Genomic DNA, 14,481 nt, shown 5'->3' on the forward strand with positions numbered 1-14,481 from the left:
ACATTAAATATTCCAGATTATACATATACATAACAAATAGTCCGAATATTTGGCCAAATTATAAATTTTTAATAGGATTTCACATGCTTCAAGTTCAGAGGGTTCTAATCATCTCATACTTCTACTGCTTTTCATAGTCATTTTATTATATTGAATTTATATACCGCCTTATACCCGGAGGATTCAGGGCAGTGCACAGAAATGATACAATATATAAAATAAAAATAAGTAACCCAATAACACCCCCCCCCCAAAAGCCACATTTTAAATGTTGCAGGATGTCAATCAGGTCAACCAAAGGCCTAGTTAAAAAGGAACATTTTTCCCTGGCGCCTAAAGGTGTATAATGAAGGCGCCAGGCAAACCTCCTTGGAGAGAGCATTCCGCAGACAGGGAGCCACTGCAGAGAAGGCCCCGTTCTCATGTTGCCACCCTCTGAACCTCTCAAGGAGGAGACACGCAAAGGAGGGCCTCTGAAGATGATCTCAGGGTCTGGGTAGGTTCATATGGGAAGAGGTGGTCCTTCTAAAGGTTCTATAGTTACTTCTCTCCTGGGCTCAGGGGTCCCATAACTCCATACCCTCCAAACTTTCTCCGATGAAAACAGGGACGTCCTAAGAGAAAGCAGAACATTTGAGGATCAAATCAGAAACCGGAGCAGCTCCTGTAAGTCTAAGACCATCCCTGGAAAATAGGGACACTTGGAGGGTCTGTACCTCCCATGTCAGGACACGGGTGGCACTGTGGGTTAAACCACAGAGCCTAGGACTTCCCGATCAGAAGGTCGCCGGTTCGAATCCCCGCGACGGGGTGAGCTCCCGTTGCTCGGTCCCTGCTCCTGCCAACCTAGCAGTTCGAAAGCACCTCAAAGTGCAAGTAGATAAATAGGTACCGCTCCAGTGGGAAGGTAAACGGCGTTTCCGTGCGCTGCTCTGGTTCGCCAGAAGTGGCTTAGTCATGCTGGCCACATGACCTGGAAGCTGTACGCTGGCTCCCTCAGCCAATAAAGCGAGATGAGCGCCGCAACCCCAGAGTCGGTCACAACTGGACCAAATGGTCAGGGGTCCCTTTACTTTTACCTCCCATGTCAGAGACTCCTGCGGAATGCAAGCAGAGGAGCGCCGTTGCACAGTTGTCTTATTGGTGGGCGTCCTGTGCGCAGCTGGTTGGCCATCGCGAGAACAGAATGCTGGACTAGATGGGGTTTTGGTCTGATGCAGCAGTGTTCCTCTTGTAACATTTAAGGATTCCCACATTCAGGTCAATGGTTGAAATTGACGAGTGGATCCGAAACAAGGACAAAAAAAATCTTTTTACCTTTTGTTGGTCCCTGTGGAGAGCTATTTTGGAACTCCTGCTGTAAATCCAACCACAAAAGGTGAAGCAATCTTCAGCATAGGACTCATTTTTAATAATCTGCAGTGATGGCAAGCAATCTTTTCATACAGTCATTTGTTCATACATTCTCCATCTCATTATTCTTCCCCAGATAGCTCAGGGTGGCACATGCCATAGTGCAAAAAAAATACAAAAATAAATAAATTTAAAAACCGCTAATAAACATTAAGGAGCTTCTAAAAACATGTAAAGCAGTCACAGAACAGTTTCACTGTTAGCACAAATGTTTACAGATACTGTCTTGTCATCTGAACAGACTTCGTGAGGGAAGAAATGATGATCATTTCAGGGCAAAGCTTTTACCTATTCTGAATCCCGCGGTCGATAACAGAACGGAATCCCTATCATTTTGAGCTTATTGCTCAAACAACAACAAAAGGAAGCAAAGAAGCAGGTTTTGGTGCCAGCTATTTATTCAGGCCTCTGAGGGAGCTTATCATTTTTTAGAATCAGTTCCCTTATCATTAGTAAATTAAATGGCTCTCTAAATATTTTAGAATATATCAAATGTCACAAAAGCACATAATATGAATAATTCATAGCAGAAAATTACCTTTGCGCCGTTTGATACATCGAGGACGAAAATATCAAAACCGAGCCTGAAAAATCATCAGGCGCAGAAGTCTAGTAATCTGTGACAAAACGGCCAGCGTATTTATTCTGGAACCGTGCAAGTGCACACTCTCATGTGTGCAAAAAGAAAAAAACAGTGGAATATTGTGATGTTGATGGGTTCTTTTGCCGACTATTATGCTGGAAAGGCAAAGCATTTCTGGCTCCAAGCGAAAGAGCCCCCTTTATGTTTATGCATCGTGGAGACTTTTTTTCTGACAGAAAAACGAGGGGAAAGTTAGTTCTACTCACCCACTCAAGGTTAATAAAATGTTGCCCTCTTTCCTCTAATTTGTGTATAGAGTTATGAGCTGTTCTTTTCAATTTCATGTCAATTGCTTTATTTCTCATGAATTGTATAAAGACACCTGTCACGAACTGGCAGGATAACAGGGAGAAGAAAAAAATGAGGAAGAGGATCCCAGTGAGGGGTGTCACCAAGACTGGGACGCACTGGGGCAAGCAGGGGATGTGGAAGTAGAAGTTGGTGTAGAACGTACTCACAGATTGATGGAGGATGATGAGGGGATGGGGGTTCAGTGCACCAGTGGCGTAGCGTGGGGGGTGCAGGGGGGCCCGGCTGCACCGGGCGCAACATCGGGGGGGGGGGCGCTCGCACTCACAGCTCTCTGCCCCTACCTGGCTCACTCACTCTCCCTCACTGCAGTGCTGGCTGTGCGAATTTAATCCGAGCCGCCGGGTCGCCGCCCACTGTGGAGGGGAGGGTGCCAGGCGTGCGGTGCGGAGAGAGAGCGAGGGACTATCTGGGGGAGGGACAGTGCAGCGGGGGGGGGCGCAAATTACTTGCCTTGCCCTGGATTAGGGGGCACAAATTACTTGCCTTCCCCCCTGGTGCCGACAACCCACGCTACGCCACTGCAGTGCACAGGAAGCAGAGCAGCAGGAGCCAGAGGGTCCCCTGTCTCCAGGGGCCAGTGTGGTGTAGTGGTTAAGAGTGTTAGACTCGTAATCTGGTGAACCGGGTTCGCTTCCCCGCTCCTCCACATGCAGCTGCTGGGTGACCTTGGGCCAGTCACACTTCTCTGAAGTCTCTCAGCCCCACTCACCTCACAGAGTGTTTGTTGTGGGGGAGGAAGGGAAAGGAGGATGTTAGCTGCTTTGAGACTCCTTCGGGTAGTGATCAAATCCAAACTCTTCTTCTTCCACGAACATTGCGGGCTCTGAGGTGTAGGGAGAAGCAGGCAGGGTGCTCTAGGAGGCTGAGGAAGGCAAGGGCCCACAGCCCAGCCCCCTAGCTGGCCAGGTGGGGCTCGCTAGCTCTGGGAGGTGGCTTGGAACAGGTGAGGGTCACCTGCCTCATCGGGCCCAGATGCTGCAATCAGCAACAGGGAAGCAGAGCTGAGGGACTGCGTCTGCTCAAATGCCCATATTGATGGACCTCAGCTTGGGAGCTCCAGGATCTCTGTGGGACTTTAGACACATGCCTCAAACCTGGACTGGGGATTCAACTTAGCAACTTGCCGCCAGGTAGGCCAGGGGTTCAGGACAACATCATTGTACTGAGCATTTATTTATTATTTTATTAATTCATCACATTTATACCCCAAGGAGATCAAGATGGTGCACGTGCTTCTCTCCATTTTATCCTTGACAATAACCCTTTAAGGTGATCATTGTCCTTTGTTCCAGTCCATGCTGAATCCATTCCCATATGCAAGTTCTTTGTGATCTTGATTGTCTTCTGTCTGGGATCATCAGGGTTGGCATAGCAACTGGGCAGGGCTCCTGTGGATGTGCTGGTATGGTGAAGGGATTATGGCGCCCTGTATCAAACCTTCCCTATTTTGTAGTCTTTCCTTCATGGAGTAAAATAAAAGTGGAACAGTGCAAATCCGATGTATGGTTGATTTTCTATGAATTTATAACAGAAGTGTAGCGTATGTAGTGTGTGAGTGTGAGTGTGTGTGAAGTTTGTACAAACTGAATGATGGGGGGGGGGTTTCCTGCTACACAATCATACTTCATGTTATGTCCGCTTCATGTTACGTTCTTTCAGGTTACGTCCCGCGGCAACCCGGAAGTACTGGAAAGGGTTACTTCCGGGTTTCACCGCTTGCACATGCGCAGAAGCGTAAAATGACGTCACGCACATGCGCAGAAGCAGCGAATCGCAACCCGAGCGTGCGCAGCTCCTCCGCTGCGGGTTGCACTCTTTTCATGTTGCGAACGGGCCTCCGGAACAGATCCCGTTCGCAACCAGAGGTACCACTGTATTTTTTTCTCTGCTCCAGCCACCGCAAATGGGCTGCCCTAGGATAGGCAATCTCCTAGGACAGCCTTGAGCTAAACCCAGTTTTGATGTGCGTGTCTGTATGTCTCTTCCCCAGCCAATGAACCACCCACAACAGTCCCGACTTAATTTAATTTTCCAATTCATTGCTGATGTAGGTAATTATTGGATGCTTGTCTCCTCCTGCCATTTTCTCCCAGCTGCTCCCATAGGGGAAACCTGGAAACGTTTGTCTCTCGTCTCTTTGGGATTAACCCCCCCCCCCCGACTCCCAAAATGGCCTGGAAGTGATAACACATTTGTAATTTATGGATCTTAACGGGAGGTTCCTTTTGATAAGTCGCTCCATAAAGATATCCGCCAAAGTAACTTTAAAATTAATAGATTCTATCTCAGATGCCTATTATTATTGTTTGAAGCCGCTTGGAGAAGAGAAATTATGTAAATTGGTGTCACGCTAGGCTTCTGCACACACGCTGGGAATGCATAACAGCTAGCTTGACGACGAAATATTTCATCTTGAGCAAGAACAGTCATCTGCATTTAGGAGTCTAGTCCATATTCACTTTTTTTTTTTAAATGGCCTAAGACTGATGGCTATTTTTAAGGTGGGGGGGAACCTCCTCAAAAAGGAAAAAAATGAATAAACCTGTCACTTAAACATTCTGAGAGGTGACCAGTTGCCCTTCAAAGCGAAAAGGTGCCTTGGAAAGCCATAATCAGATGCATTAAAGGAGCGAATAAAACAGCCAGCTCTTGCTGCCGGTCGCTTAATAGCTAAGTGGCTTTTATTCTGCAGCCCAATACGTGTAAAAGACTCGATAAATAGATCAGCCTCAGGACCAATTAGTGTCACATTAATCTGCAGCAATAATGAAGCGAAGCCGCTGGAGGTTGCACCAGTTGAGCTGTGGCCTCCGCGGCGAGGATCTTAAGTCGGAAGCACAAGCCGGGCGCGCAGCTCACTGCAGGGGACAGGCCGGGAAGGAAATATGAAGAAGGAGCTGTTTTCCGTAGCACTTAGGAAAGTCATCCATGGGGAAAAGGAGGCAACCGTTTAAATGCTGAAGGAGTCTGCTCCTCTGTTTGTGGGACAAAAGCGCGACATCATGTAAGCTGGCTTTAGAAAATTAGGTAGCTCCTGCTAAGTCTGCAGTGATATTATTATTATTACAGTGGCGTAGCGTGGGGGGTGCAGGGGGGCCGGCCGCACCGGGCGCAACATCTGGGGGTTAGGGTTAGGGGGCGCAAATCCACGGGTTAGGGGGCGCAAATCCACGGGTTAGGGGGTGCAAATTACTTGCCTTGCCCCGGGTGCTGACAACTCACGCTATGCCACTGTATTATTATTTTCTTTCCAGTTTCCCTTCCTTTCGGATTTCCCTTCCTCACCTGTGCACACTCCCCAGCCCCTTGCAAACACTTCCAAGCAGAAGGCGGAAAGAGACTGATTTTGGCTTGCCAGGGTCACTGTTCTGCTGCAGCCGCCCGCCCTCCTTACATCTCACATTTCACTGGCACATGTGTTTTGTCCTTGCTGTTAAATTGCTGTCAAAGGAGGTGTAGCCAAAGAACCTTCTCGGGTATTGATTTTCACATACAGGGAACATAGTTCATAGCTATTTGATTTGCCACCTGCAGTTTGTAACCGAGTGGACTCGGGAGATTATAAACTTCATTTCAGCACCATGCCCTAGGGCAGAGCTGAATTCTGCTAGCTAATGCCAGCGATTATTTCCCTTTTTGCACGTGCTGTTGCTGTTACTTAAACTTACAGGAATTGTAGTTAAATCACCCAAACAGCCATTTCACCTAAGTGGTACCGTGTTCTTCAGCTGTACAACGTTTTGAGGCTGCAGAAAAATCTCATTTGCTTAATAGAATTGCTAGACTAATGGCTGTTAATTCATACTCCGTACAATGGGGAATGAGTTGCTCCCATTATCAACTGCAGGACTTGGGTATAATATCCAACTAGTTAAATGATTTGATTGTTCTCTTTCAATATCTTTTTCATGCTGATTCCTCAGAATGGTTAGCTGATTTCTCAGTTTTGTGGCAGAATAATTTTGATTCATGGTTTAGTATAGGGTTGTGCTATGTGCTGCTGCTCTTTGACCTATTTGTGCTCCCTGCCTTTCTCTCTTACACATATATACACTAAAAAACAATGGTGCAATTTATTTGGAGCAGCCGAACTGCAATTCTGTGCATTGGATAAGCATGGGACTTGACTGGACGCAGGTGCTTGCTTCTGTGTGCATTGCTTCAGTTTCTGAAACGCATTGAACTTCACTGAAGGGCAAATATTAGTATTTAAGTAGAAATTCAAAAAAAATCTTGCAAAGAAGTGCAACAATTTAAATGGCTAGTGTGAAGTAGGAACTCCTTCAAAGAAAAGAAAGGCGGTACCTAGCCTCTGCTTGTTTGTTTTGTTATCATTCTCTGAGTTTCTCCGTGACAATCTGTTATAAACATCTGCAAAGCTTGAAAGTCTTGTTGTGGCCTCATGCACTTGACAGAGCAAGGAAAATCATGGATTTACAGAAGCTGTCCCAGTTTCTGATTTGATTCCAGAATGTCCCACTTTTCCTTAGGAAGTCCCTATTTTCATTGGAGAAATTTTGGAGGGTCTGGTTATTGTGACTCCCAAACCAAGGAGATAAGTAATTCTACAACCTTTAGAAGACACCTGAAGGCAGCAATTTATAGGGATGCTTTTTAATGTTTAATAAAGGTAAAAGTACCCTGCCCATACGGGCCAGTCGTGTCCAACTCTAGGGTTGTGCGCTCATCTCACTTAAGAGGCCGGGAGCCAGCGCTGTCCAAAGACACTTCCGGGTCACGTGGCCAGCGTGACGAAGCTGCTCTGGCGAACCAGCACCAGAGCAGCACACGGAAACACCGTTTACCTTCCCACTAGAAAGCAGTACCTATTTATCTACTTGCACTTGGGGGTGCTTTCGAACTGCTAGGTGGGCAGGAGCTGGGACCAAAAGACGGGAGCTCACCCCACCGCGGGGATTCGAACCGCCGATCATGCGATCGGCAAGTCCTAGGCACTGAGGTTTTACCCACAGCGCCACCCGCGTCCCCAATGTTTAATTATGTTTATATATATATTGGAAACTGCCCAGAGTGGCTGGGCAATCCAGTCAGATGGACGGGGTATAAATAATAATAATAATAATAATAATAATAATAATAATAATAATAATGTTGTTGTTGAATAGGATGTCCTTATTTTCATCGGAGAAATGTTGGAGAGTAAGAATTAAGCCCAAGTTCATGTAATGGCATTTGTGCATTATGTATTCATGCTTTTTACAAAGCCTTCTTCCTCTCCCCACTCGGTTGTCCTCCTGTCCATCCCCTTCCTGCTGTGAAAATTTAGGCCATAAGTTCTCCTTAAATAAATAAAACTTTTTTAAAAAATTGATTTTTAATGTCAAGTAGTGAAACGTAGCCATACATGGAAAACAGAGCTTAGTAGTTGTACCGAAAAGAAAGAAAAATAGTGTCTGGTTGTAGTTTTACACGTTCCAAGAAAGGCAATCAAATGGAAGTGTCTCTCCATAAGGTTCTGCGAGTCGATGGAGGGTGAAAAGCATGTTCGATTGTCTTAACGAAGCTAATAAAAGGATGCCATGTTGTATAGAAGGTGGGAGTCTTCCCTCCTCCCCAATCAATATTGCTTTTGTGAGATGGTTAATTGGTCCATAAGCACAATGGCAATCACTACTGGCAAGCACAATGACAATCACTAATCTAACTGCATTTAATAAATGGAGAATGTTCTTGATCTGAGGAGTAAAATAAGATGGTAGGGCCAGTTTGGGGTCTGCTTGTAGCAATTGTCCTATCATTTCATACGCTCCAACATTTCTCTGGTGAAAATAGGGATGTCCCGTTCCATAATGATAATTTTCCTATTTATACACATCTCACTGGGTTGCCCCAGCCACTCTGGGCACCTTCCAACATATATAAAAACAAAACATTAAACATTTAAAAAACACAAAACCTTCCCTATACTGTACAGTACTGTTCAGACGGCTCAGGGGTTGGATAATTCCATGCCCTCCAAAATTTCAGCAATGTAAAGAGGGACATCCTAAGGAAAAGTGGGACATTCTGGGATCAAATAGCAAACTGGGATGACTTCTCCAAATCATGGACGGCCCTGGAAAATAGAGACACTTGGAGGATCTATCATTTGATTGTTTGAAAAACGTGTTCCCCAAAGGGGGTGATTTTGGGGCAAAACCACCACATGTACCCTAAAGAGCCAGGTAAATTGCATACCACCCAATCCCGGATTCACAGAAGCTGGCCCAGCTTCTGTTTGAAATCCTGGGTGTCCAGCCTCTGCCTCCATCCGCCTCCTCGGCCTTCGCTGCAGCCTCCGCTGCTGCTGTACATTGGAAGCGGGCAGACCGATTGAAAGCACACTTCCAGAAGCAGGCACACTAATTCTGGCAGCTGCGCCAGCCAAGGAGGCCTGGAAACGCTGGCTGAGAAGGGCTGCTTGTGCTGTTGTGCCGAGGAGAGCTGCCCGATCTCTTCTTCTTCCTTCTCCTCCTCTAGCAGCTGCCTTAAAGTGGCACATCACCCCACAAATCACTGGTCCATTCCCCTTGATCCTTCTTCTGCCCGCCTGTCTCCTCTGCCCAATCCTCAAGCTCCTCCCCATCCCTGACGCTTGTTTACACTCTTAGCCTATGATTACCAGATTTTTTTCAATGAATCCAGGGACATTTTTAATTACTTTTTTTTAAGCTGAGTAGCAACAGGGAGTCAGTAGTGGGGATGGTGAGGCAAAAGACCCTGGGCCCAAGCACACATGCATATTGTACAAAGGTGCAAAGCCCTTCTTTCGCACCCTGTGAAACATAAATGCACAGCGTTTTTAATAATAATAATAATAATAATAATAATAATAATAATAATAATAATTTATTATTTATACCCCTCTCATCTGGCTTGGTTTCCCCAGCCACTCTGGGCGGCTTCCAACAAAGTATTAAAATACAGTAGTCTGTTCAACATTAAAAGCTTCCCTAAACAGGGCAGCCTTCAGATGTCTTCTAAAAGTCTGGTAGTTGTTCTTCTCTTTGACATCTGGTGGGAGGGCGTTCCACAGGGCGGGTGCCACTGCCGAGAAGGCCCTCTGCCTGGTTCCCTGCAACCTCACTTCTTTCAGTGAGGGAACTGCCAGAAGGCCCTCGGAGCTGGACCTCAGTGTCCAGACTGAATGATGGGGGTGGAGACGCTCCTTCAGGTATACTGTTGAACATTTAATGCAACAGTTGCAGTGGACTTTCTCAGAAGAAAGGCTAAGACAGGGTTACCAGACATCCCCGGTTCCCGGGGACAGTCCCCAGATTTGCAAATCTGTCCCCGGGAAACATGGCAGCAGCAGCCTCAGCAGCCCAGAGCCAGCCTGTTAGCGCAGTTGGCTCTGGCTGGCTTCAGGAGCCGCTTGCTGCTCGCTGCTCACTGCTTGCTGCCATGGCGCCCGCCATTTTTCCTGCACCATGGCAGTGAGCAGCTTCTGAAGCCAGCCAGAGCCAACTGCGCTACCAGGATGGCCCCTCCTGGGCAACGGCCGCCTGCCCGTGACTCCCAAGCCTTCCCTGATCTGTCAAAACAAAGGGGGAGGGAGATCGAGGAAGGCTTGGTGGTTGCGCCGTTGCCCAGTTTTTTTTTAATGGCCTCAGTCCAGTATACCTGAAGGAGCGTCTCCACCCCCATCGTTCTGCCCGGACACTGAGGTCCAGCGCCAAGGGCCTTCTGGCGGTTCCCTCGCTGCGAGAAGCCAAGTTGGGAGCGGCCCAGAGTGACTGGGGAAACCAAGCCAGGTGGGTGGGGTATAAATAATAAATTGTTTGTTTGCTTGTTTGTTTTGTACATTTTCCTTCTACGTGGATTTCCAGACTGCCTCTGCCTATAGGCTCATGGAAGGTGACAGCGGTCCAGGTATTTGGCCTGTTTGCGGGCATGAAGATGGAAGCACTGCAATCTGGCCAAACACTCCTCTCTCTTTAGCAATTTTATTCTATTTGAGGCATTGAAAGGCCGCAGCCGATTATCCCACAAACGCAGCTTCAGTCTTCTCTCTTCCATGTGGTGGTGAAAGCGATGTGCCGGAGCTAATTGCGCATGCAGACGCTCTCAGCACCATGTGGAGATGTGCATATGGAACAATAAAACAATATTTTCTGCTTTGCTGCACAAGTGTATCTGCTGCAAGTGCTAGGATTGCCTCCACCACCCATTGCAGAGTCCCAGAAACGCATAGCGTTTTACATCACGGCTCCTCAATAAAATACGGCTCTGGAGCCGAGCCTAGAACTAATTTCGGGGCCGATCTGTCCAGAAGGCTTATGTTACTGAGGACTGGATAATGATTCTCCACTGAAAGGCAGCTACTGTTGCTGAAAACAGTAAAGATATTTACAGTTTCAGAGGGCTTGTGCTGGAAATAACACCATCGGTCAGGAACAGCTAGCGTGGCTCTATTATCCTTGCTCACTGGTCTGACACATCCTGTCCTCATATGTGTTGAATGAGAAGTGGGGACTGGTGAGAGAAGAGGGCCTTTGAATTCCCTGGAAACTGTTTATGCAATGCTGATGCAATCTTGCTGTTGATTGTTTTACTGGCTAATTTGTTTACATTTGGCATTGCTAATTCCGAAGCACGCTTTGCTTTGCGGCCATTGCCTTACATTTTGGTGGAAGTTCTTATTGGCAAATTGTTCAGGGTTGACGTATGCCAACCTTTACTAACCTGATGTCCCTTGTTATAAGAAAAAACTGCTCCCTTTCCTTTATGGGGTATTCGGCCCTTATATAGTCCTTAAGTGGGTTCCCTATCGATAGGAGAAAATAACAGAGGACACCAGAGTATACAGTGGTACCTCGCAAGACGAATGCCTCGGAAGACGAAAAACTCGCAAGACGAAAGAGTTTTTCGTTTTCTGAGTTGCTTCGCAAGACGGATTTCCCTATGGGGTTGCTTCGCAAGACGAAACGTCTTGCGCCTTTTTTTTAAAACCCCCAATGTATTCCTACGGGAAACCGTCAATACACAGTGGTGCTTCGCAAAACGAAAAAACTCGTAGAACGAAAAAACTCACAGAACGAATTAATTTCGTCTTGCGAGGCACCACTGTATTGAGAAGCAAAGGAGCTAGTAAGTGTTATGTACTGAAGTTTTCACCCTGGGCCAGCAGGGGGATACTGTAGATAGTTCAGGTCCACATATGCAAATAAGGGATTGAAAGTGACGTTCAGTGATTGGATAGTTACAGAAAATGGTTACTGTTGCATTCTAGTATTGCTCTATGTAAGCAGGCTGGCTGAACCCTTCAGTTCATTTCTGTTCTGGCCTGTGAATAAACAAGAGTTGTTTGAAGAATCACTGTGTCATCTGATATGTTCACCCACAACTTAACAGTAAGCCTGGTCTTTATTCAAAGAACTGTTGCAACAGGGTCCCCACTCACCACATGCAGGAGGGAGAACAATCCTGAACAATGGTGCTACAGTGGTACCTTGGTTCTCAAATATAATCCGTTCCGGAAGTCCGTTCCAAAACCAAAGTGTTCCAAAACCAAGGCGCAGTTTCCCGTAGAAAGTAACGCAAAATGGATTAATCTGTTCCAGACTTTTAAAAAGCAAGCCTTAAAACAGCAATTTAACATGGATTTTACTATCTAACGAGCCCATTGATCCATAAAATGAAAGCAATAAACAATGTATTGCAGTCACACACAATCAATCAATCAGTAGCTGAACTGGGTTCCACACAGTCACAAAAAAGGAGCCGCAAAAACAAAAATGCAAAATACAGTAGTGCCCCGTAAGACGGATGCCTCGCAAGACGGAAAACCCGCTAGACGAAAGGGTTTTCCGTTTTTCAATGCGCTTCGCAGGACGAATTTCTCTATGGGCTTGCTTCGCAAGACGAAAATGTCTTGCGATTCTTGAGATTTTTTTTCGCTCCCCACCCCCTTTTTCTAAGGCGCTAAGCTGCTAATAGCCTTTTAGCAGCTAATCCGCTAATCCCTTAAGCCTTTAATAGCCGCTAATATCCGCTAAACCGCTAATAGCGCAAATCCGCTAAACCACTAATAGGGTTGCTTTGCAAGACGAAAAAACCGCTAGACGAAGAGACTCGCGGAACGGATTCTTTTCGTCTTGCGAGGCACCACTGTAAATAGCAAAAACAGACAGACCTCAGCGTAACTCTCCAAACGGAAGCGTGGCACTCAAAACAGAAGTGTAACCTCAAAACAGAGCACATTCGTTTTCCAAAAAAAGTTCGCAAACCGGACTACTTACTTCTGGGTTTGCAGTGTTTGGGTTCCACGTTGTTTGAGTACCAAGGCGTCTGAGAACCAAGGTACCACTGTAATTTTGATTCTGATAATTGTGTCTGAATCTTACCAGTTAACATTCTTCATAAGTATAATGATGTAGAGGCTTGCAGTACTTTATTTGTTTTCTGGCTGCACTATTCATTTTATAGATGATCCTCTATTGTCAAGTTAATGTTTACGGTTATTAAGAGTGAGAGATTGACTCAAAGTTCTTCCTCCCTTTGCCTGCAGCGCGACTTCGGCACTGAGGGTGCATCTATGCAATAATGAATGATACCTGCACCCTCATCTTTCTTAGACAGGGAACCGGCTATCTATATAACTGAAGTTAAAATGTGTTCTGGCTTGTATTCTCAACTTTTGCAAAACTGTCGCGCCAGGCCTGGGTTAATTTGTATTGGCAGATAAAAGGTTTTTAGAGCACAAAGACAGATGTTGCAAATCTGGGGTTGTTGTTTTCTTCTAAGCATCTTTTTTTAAAATGGAAGAGCAAAAATGCTTTGTGGAAATTAGAAGTTATCTCCTGTTCATCTTGTATCAGGAAGCTATTGAAATATACTCGAAGTTGAGAGTGGATTTCATGGTCTTTATTCAGCTCATAGTGGTGAGGAGGAATGGAAGTTCCCCCAGAATGTCTGCTTTATATACATTATTTACACAATGGGCCCCACGTGATTGGCTAATTCTGGGATTCTACTGTAGGCCAATCAGGTTGCAGATTCACTTCCACCTGGAGCTGGATTGGGTGGCTCCTGCGGACCAATCAGACGGCTGCATTCTGAATCCTATCGTTCTAGGACCAATCAGACTGCTGCATTTTGGATCCTATTCAACTCAGTACATAACAGCCATAGATTTTGGAGCTTTAAAAAAGTAAAAGGGGGTGGGGAAGAACAGCTTGCTTGTATCATCAGGCCTAAAGCCTGTGGAAGTCAGCTGAAGGGCTATTTCCATACTTAGAGAAGCATTGCCATCCTGCAATCAAATTGTGGTCTTATCCTGTTCTGAAGCGCATTTTATTATGAGGGGTGTATGTTTTTTTATACCCACAGCATGCATCCATATGCAGAATAGACACTTAAGGAGGAGCCTGCTACTTCCAGTGCTGGTTATAAAAATAACGAGGAGCTGGATTTTATTGGTGTAAATATTTGGTTCCTTTCAAGCTGATAATAATAATAATAATTTATTATTTATACCCCGCCCATCTGGCTGGGTTTCCCCAGCCACTCTGGGCGGCTTCCAACAGAACACTAAAATACAATAGCCTATTAAGCATTAAAAGCTTCCCTAAATAGGGCTGCCTTCAGATGTCTTCTAAGGGTTTGGTAGTTGTTTTTCTCTTTGACATCTGGTGGGAGGGGGTTCCACAGGGCGGGTGCCACTACCGAGAAGGCCCTCTGCCTGGTTCCCTGTAACTTGGCTTCTTGCAGCGAGGGAACCGCCAGAAGGGGAGTTAATGTTCAACTCTGATGGTTTTGAGATGCTGATATTTGCAGACCCTCCAAGTGTCCCTATTTTCCAGAGATGTCCCTGATTTAGAGAAGCCGTCCCGGTTTCTGATTTGATCCCAGACTGTCCAACTTTCCCTTAGGATGTCTCTATTTTCTTTGGAGAAATGTTGGAGGGTATGGAATTAAGCAACCCCCGAGCCGTCTGAAGGCAATCCTGTATAGGGAAGTTTCTAAAAAAAGTTTTATGTATGTTGGAAGCTGCCCAGAGTGGCTGGGGCAACCTGGTAAGATGTGTGGGGTATAAATAGTTAAATTTTGTTATAATGCATCCATATATCCAAGACGAGAGATGCATGCAATAAAATGCAGTATGGCAAAAT

General features: G+C 45.9%; 1 protein-coding gene across 2 annotated transcripts in view; it reads left to right on the forward strand.

Moving 5' to 3' along the window:
* The window catches only part of MYO3B (myosin IIIB), a 288,698-nt gene that overhangs the window by 19,830 nt on the left and 254,387 nt on the right, over window positions 1-14,481 (forward strand). Inside the window, exon 1 of one of the 2 annotated variants that reach the window (XM_083405795.1) lies at window positions 5,325-5,372. The exons of the other annotated variant lie outside the window; for it this stretch is intronic. Within the exon in view, the coding sequence (XP_083261921.1) occupies window positions 5,371-5,372 (2 nt within the window). The 5' untranslated portion in view covers window positions 5,325-5,370. Of the gene's footprint in view, window positions 1-5,324; window positions 5,373-14,481 lie in introns of those variants that run through there. 2 annotated transcript variants of the gene reach the window in all.

Source organism: Podarcis tiliguerta (genome assembly GCF_965153285.1).
Source record: "Podarcis tiliguerta genome assembly, chromosome: 1".
Classification (NCBI taxonomy): Eukaryota; Metazoa; Chordata; class Lepidosauria; order Squamata; family Lacertidae; genus Podarcis; species Podarcis tiliguerta.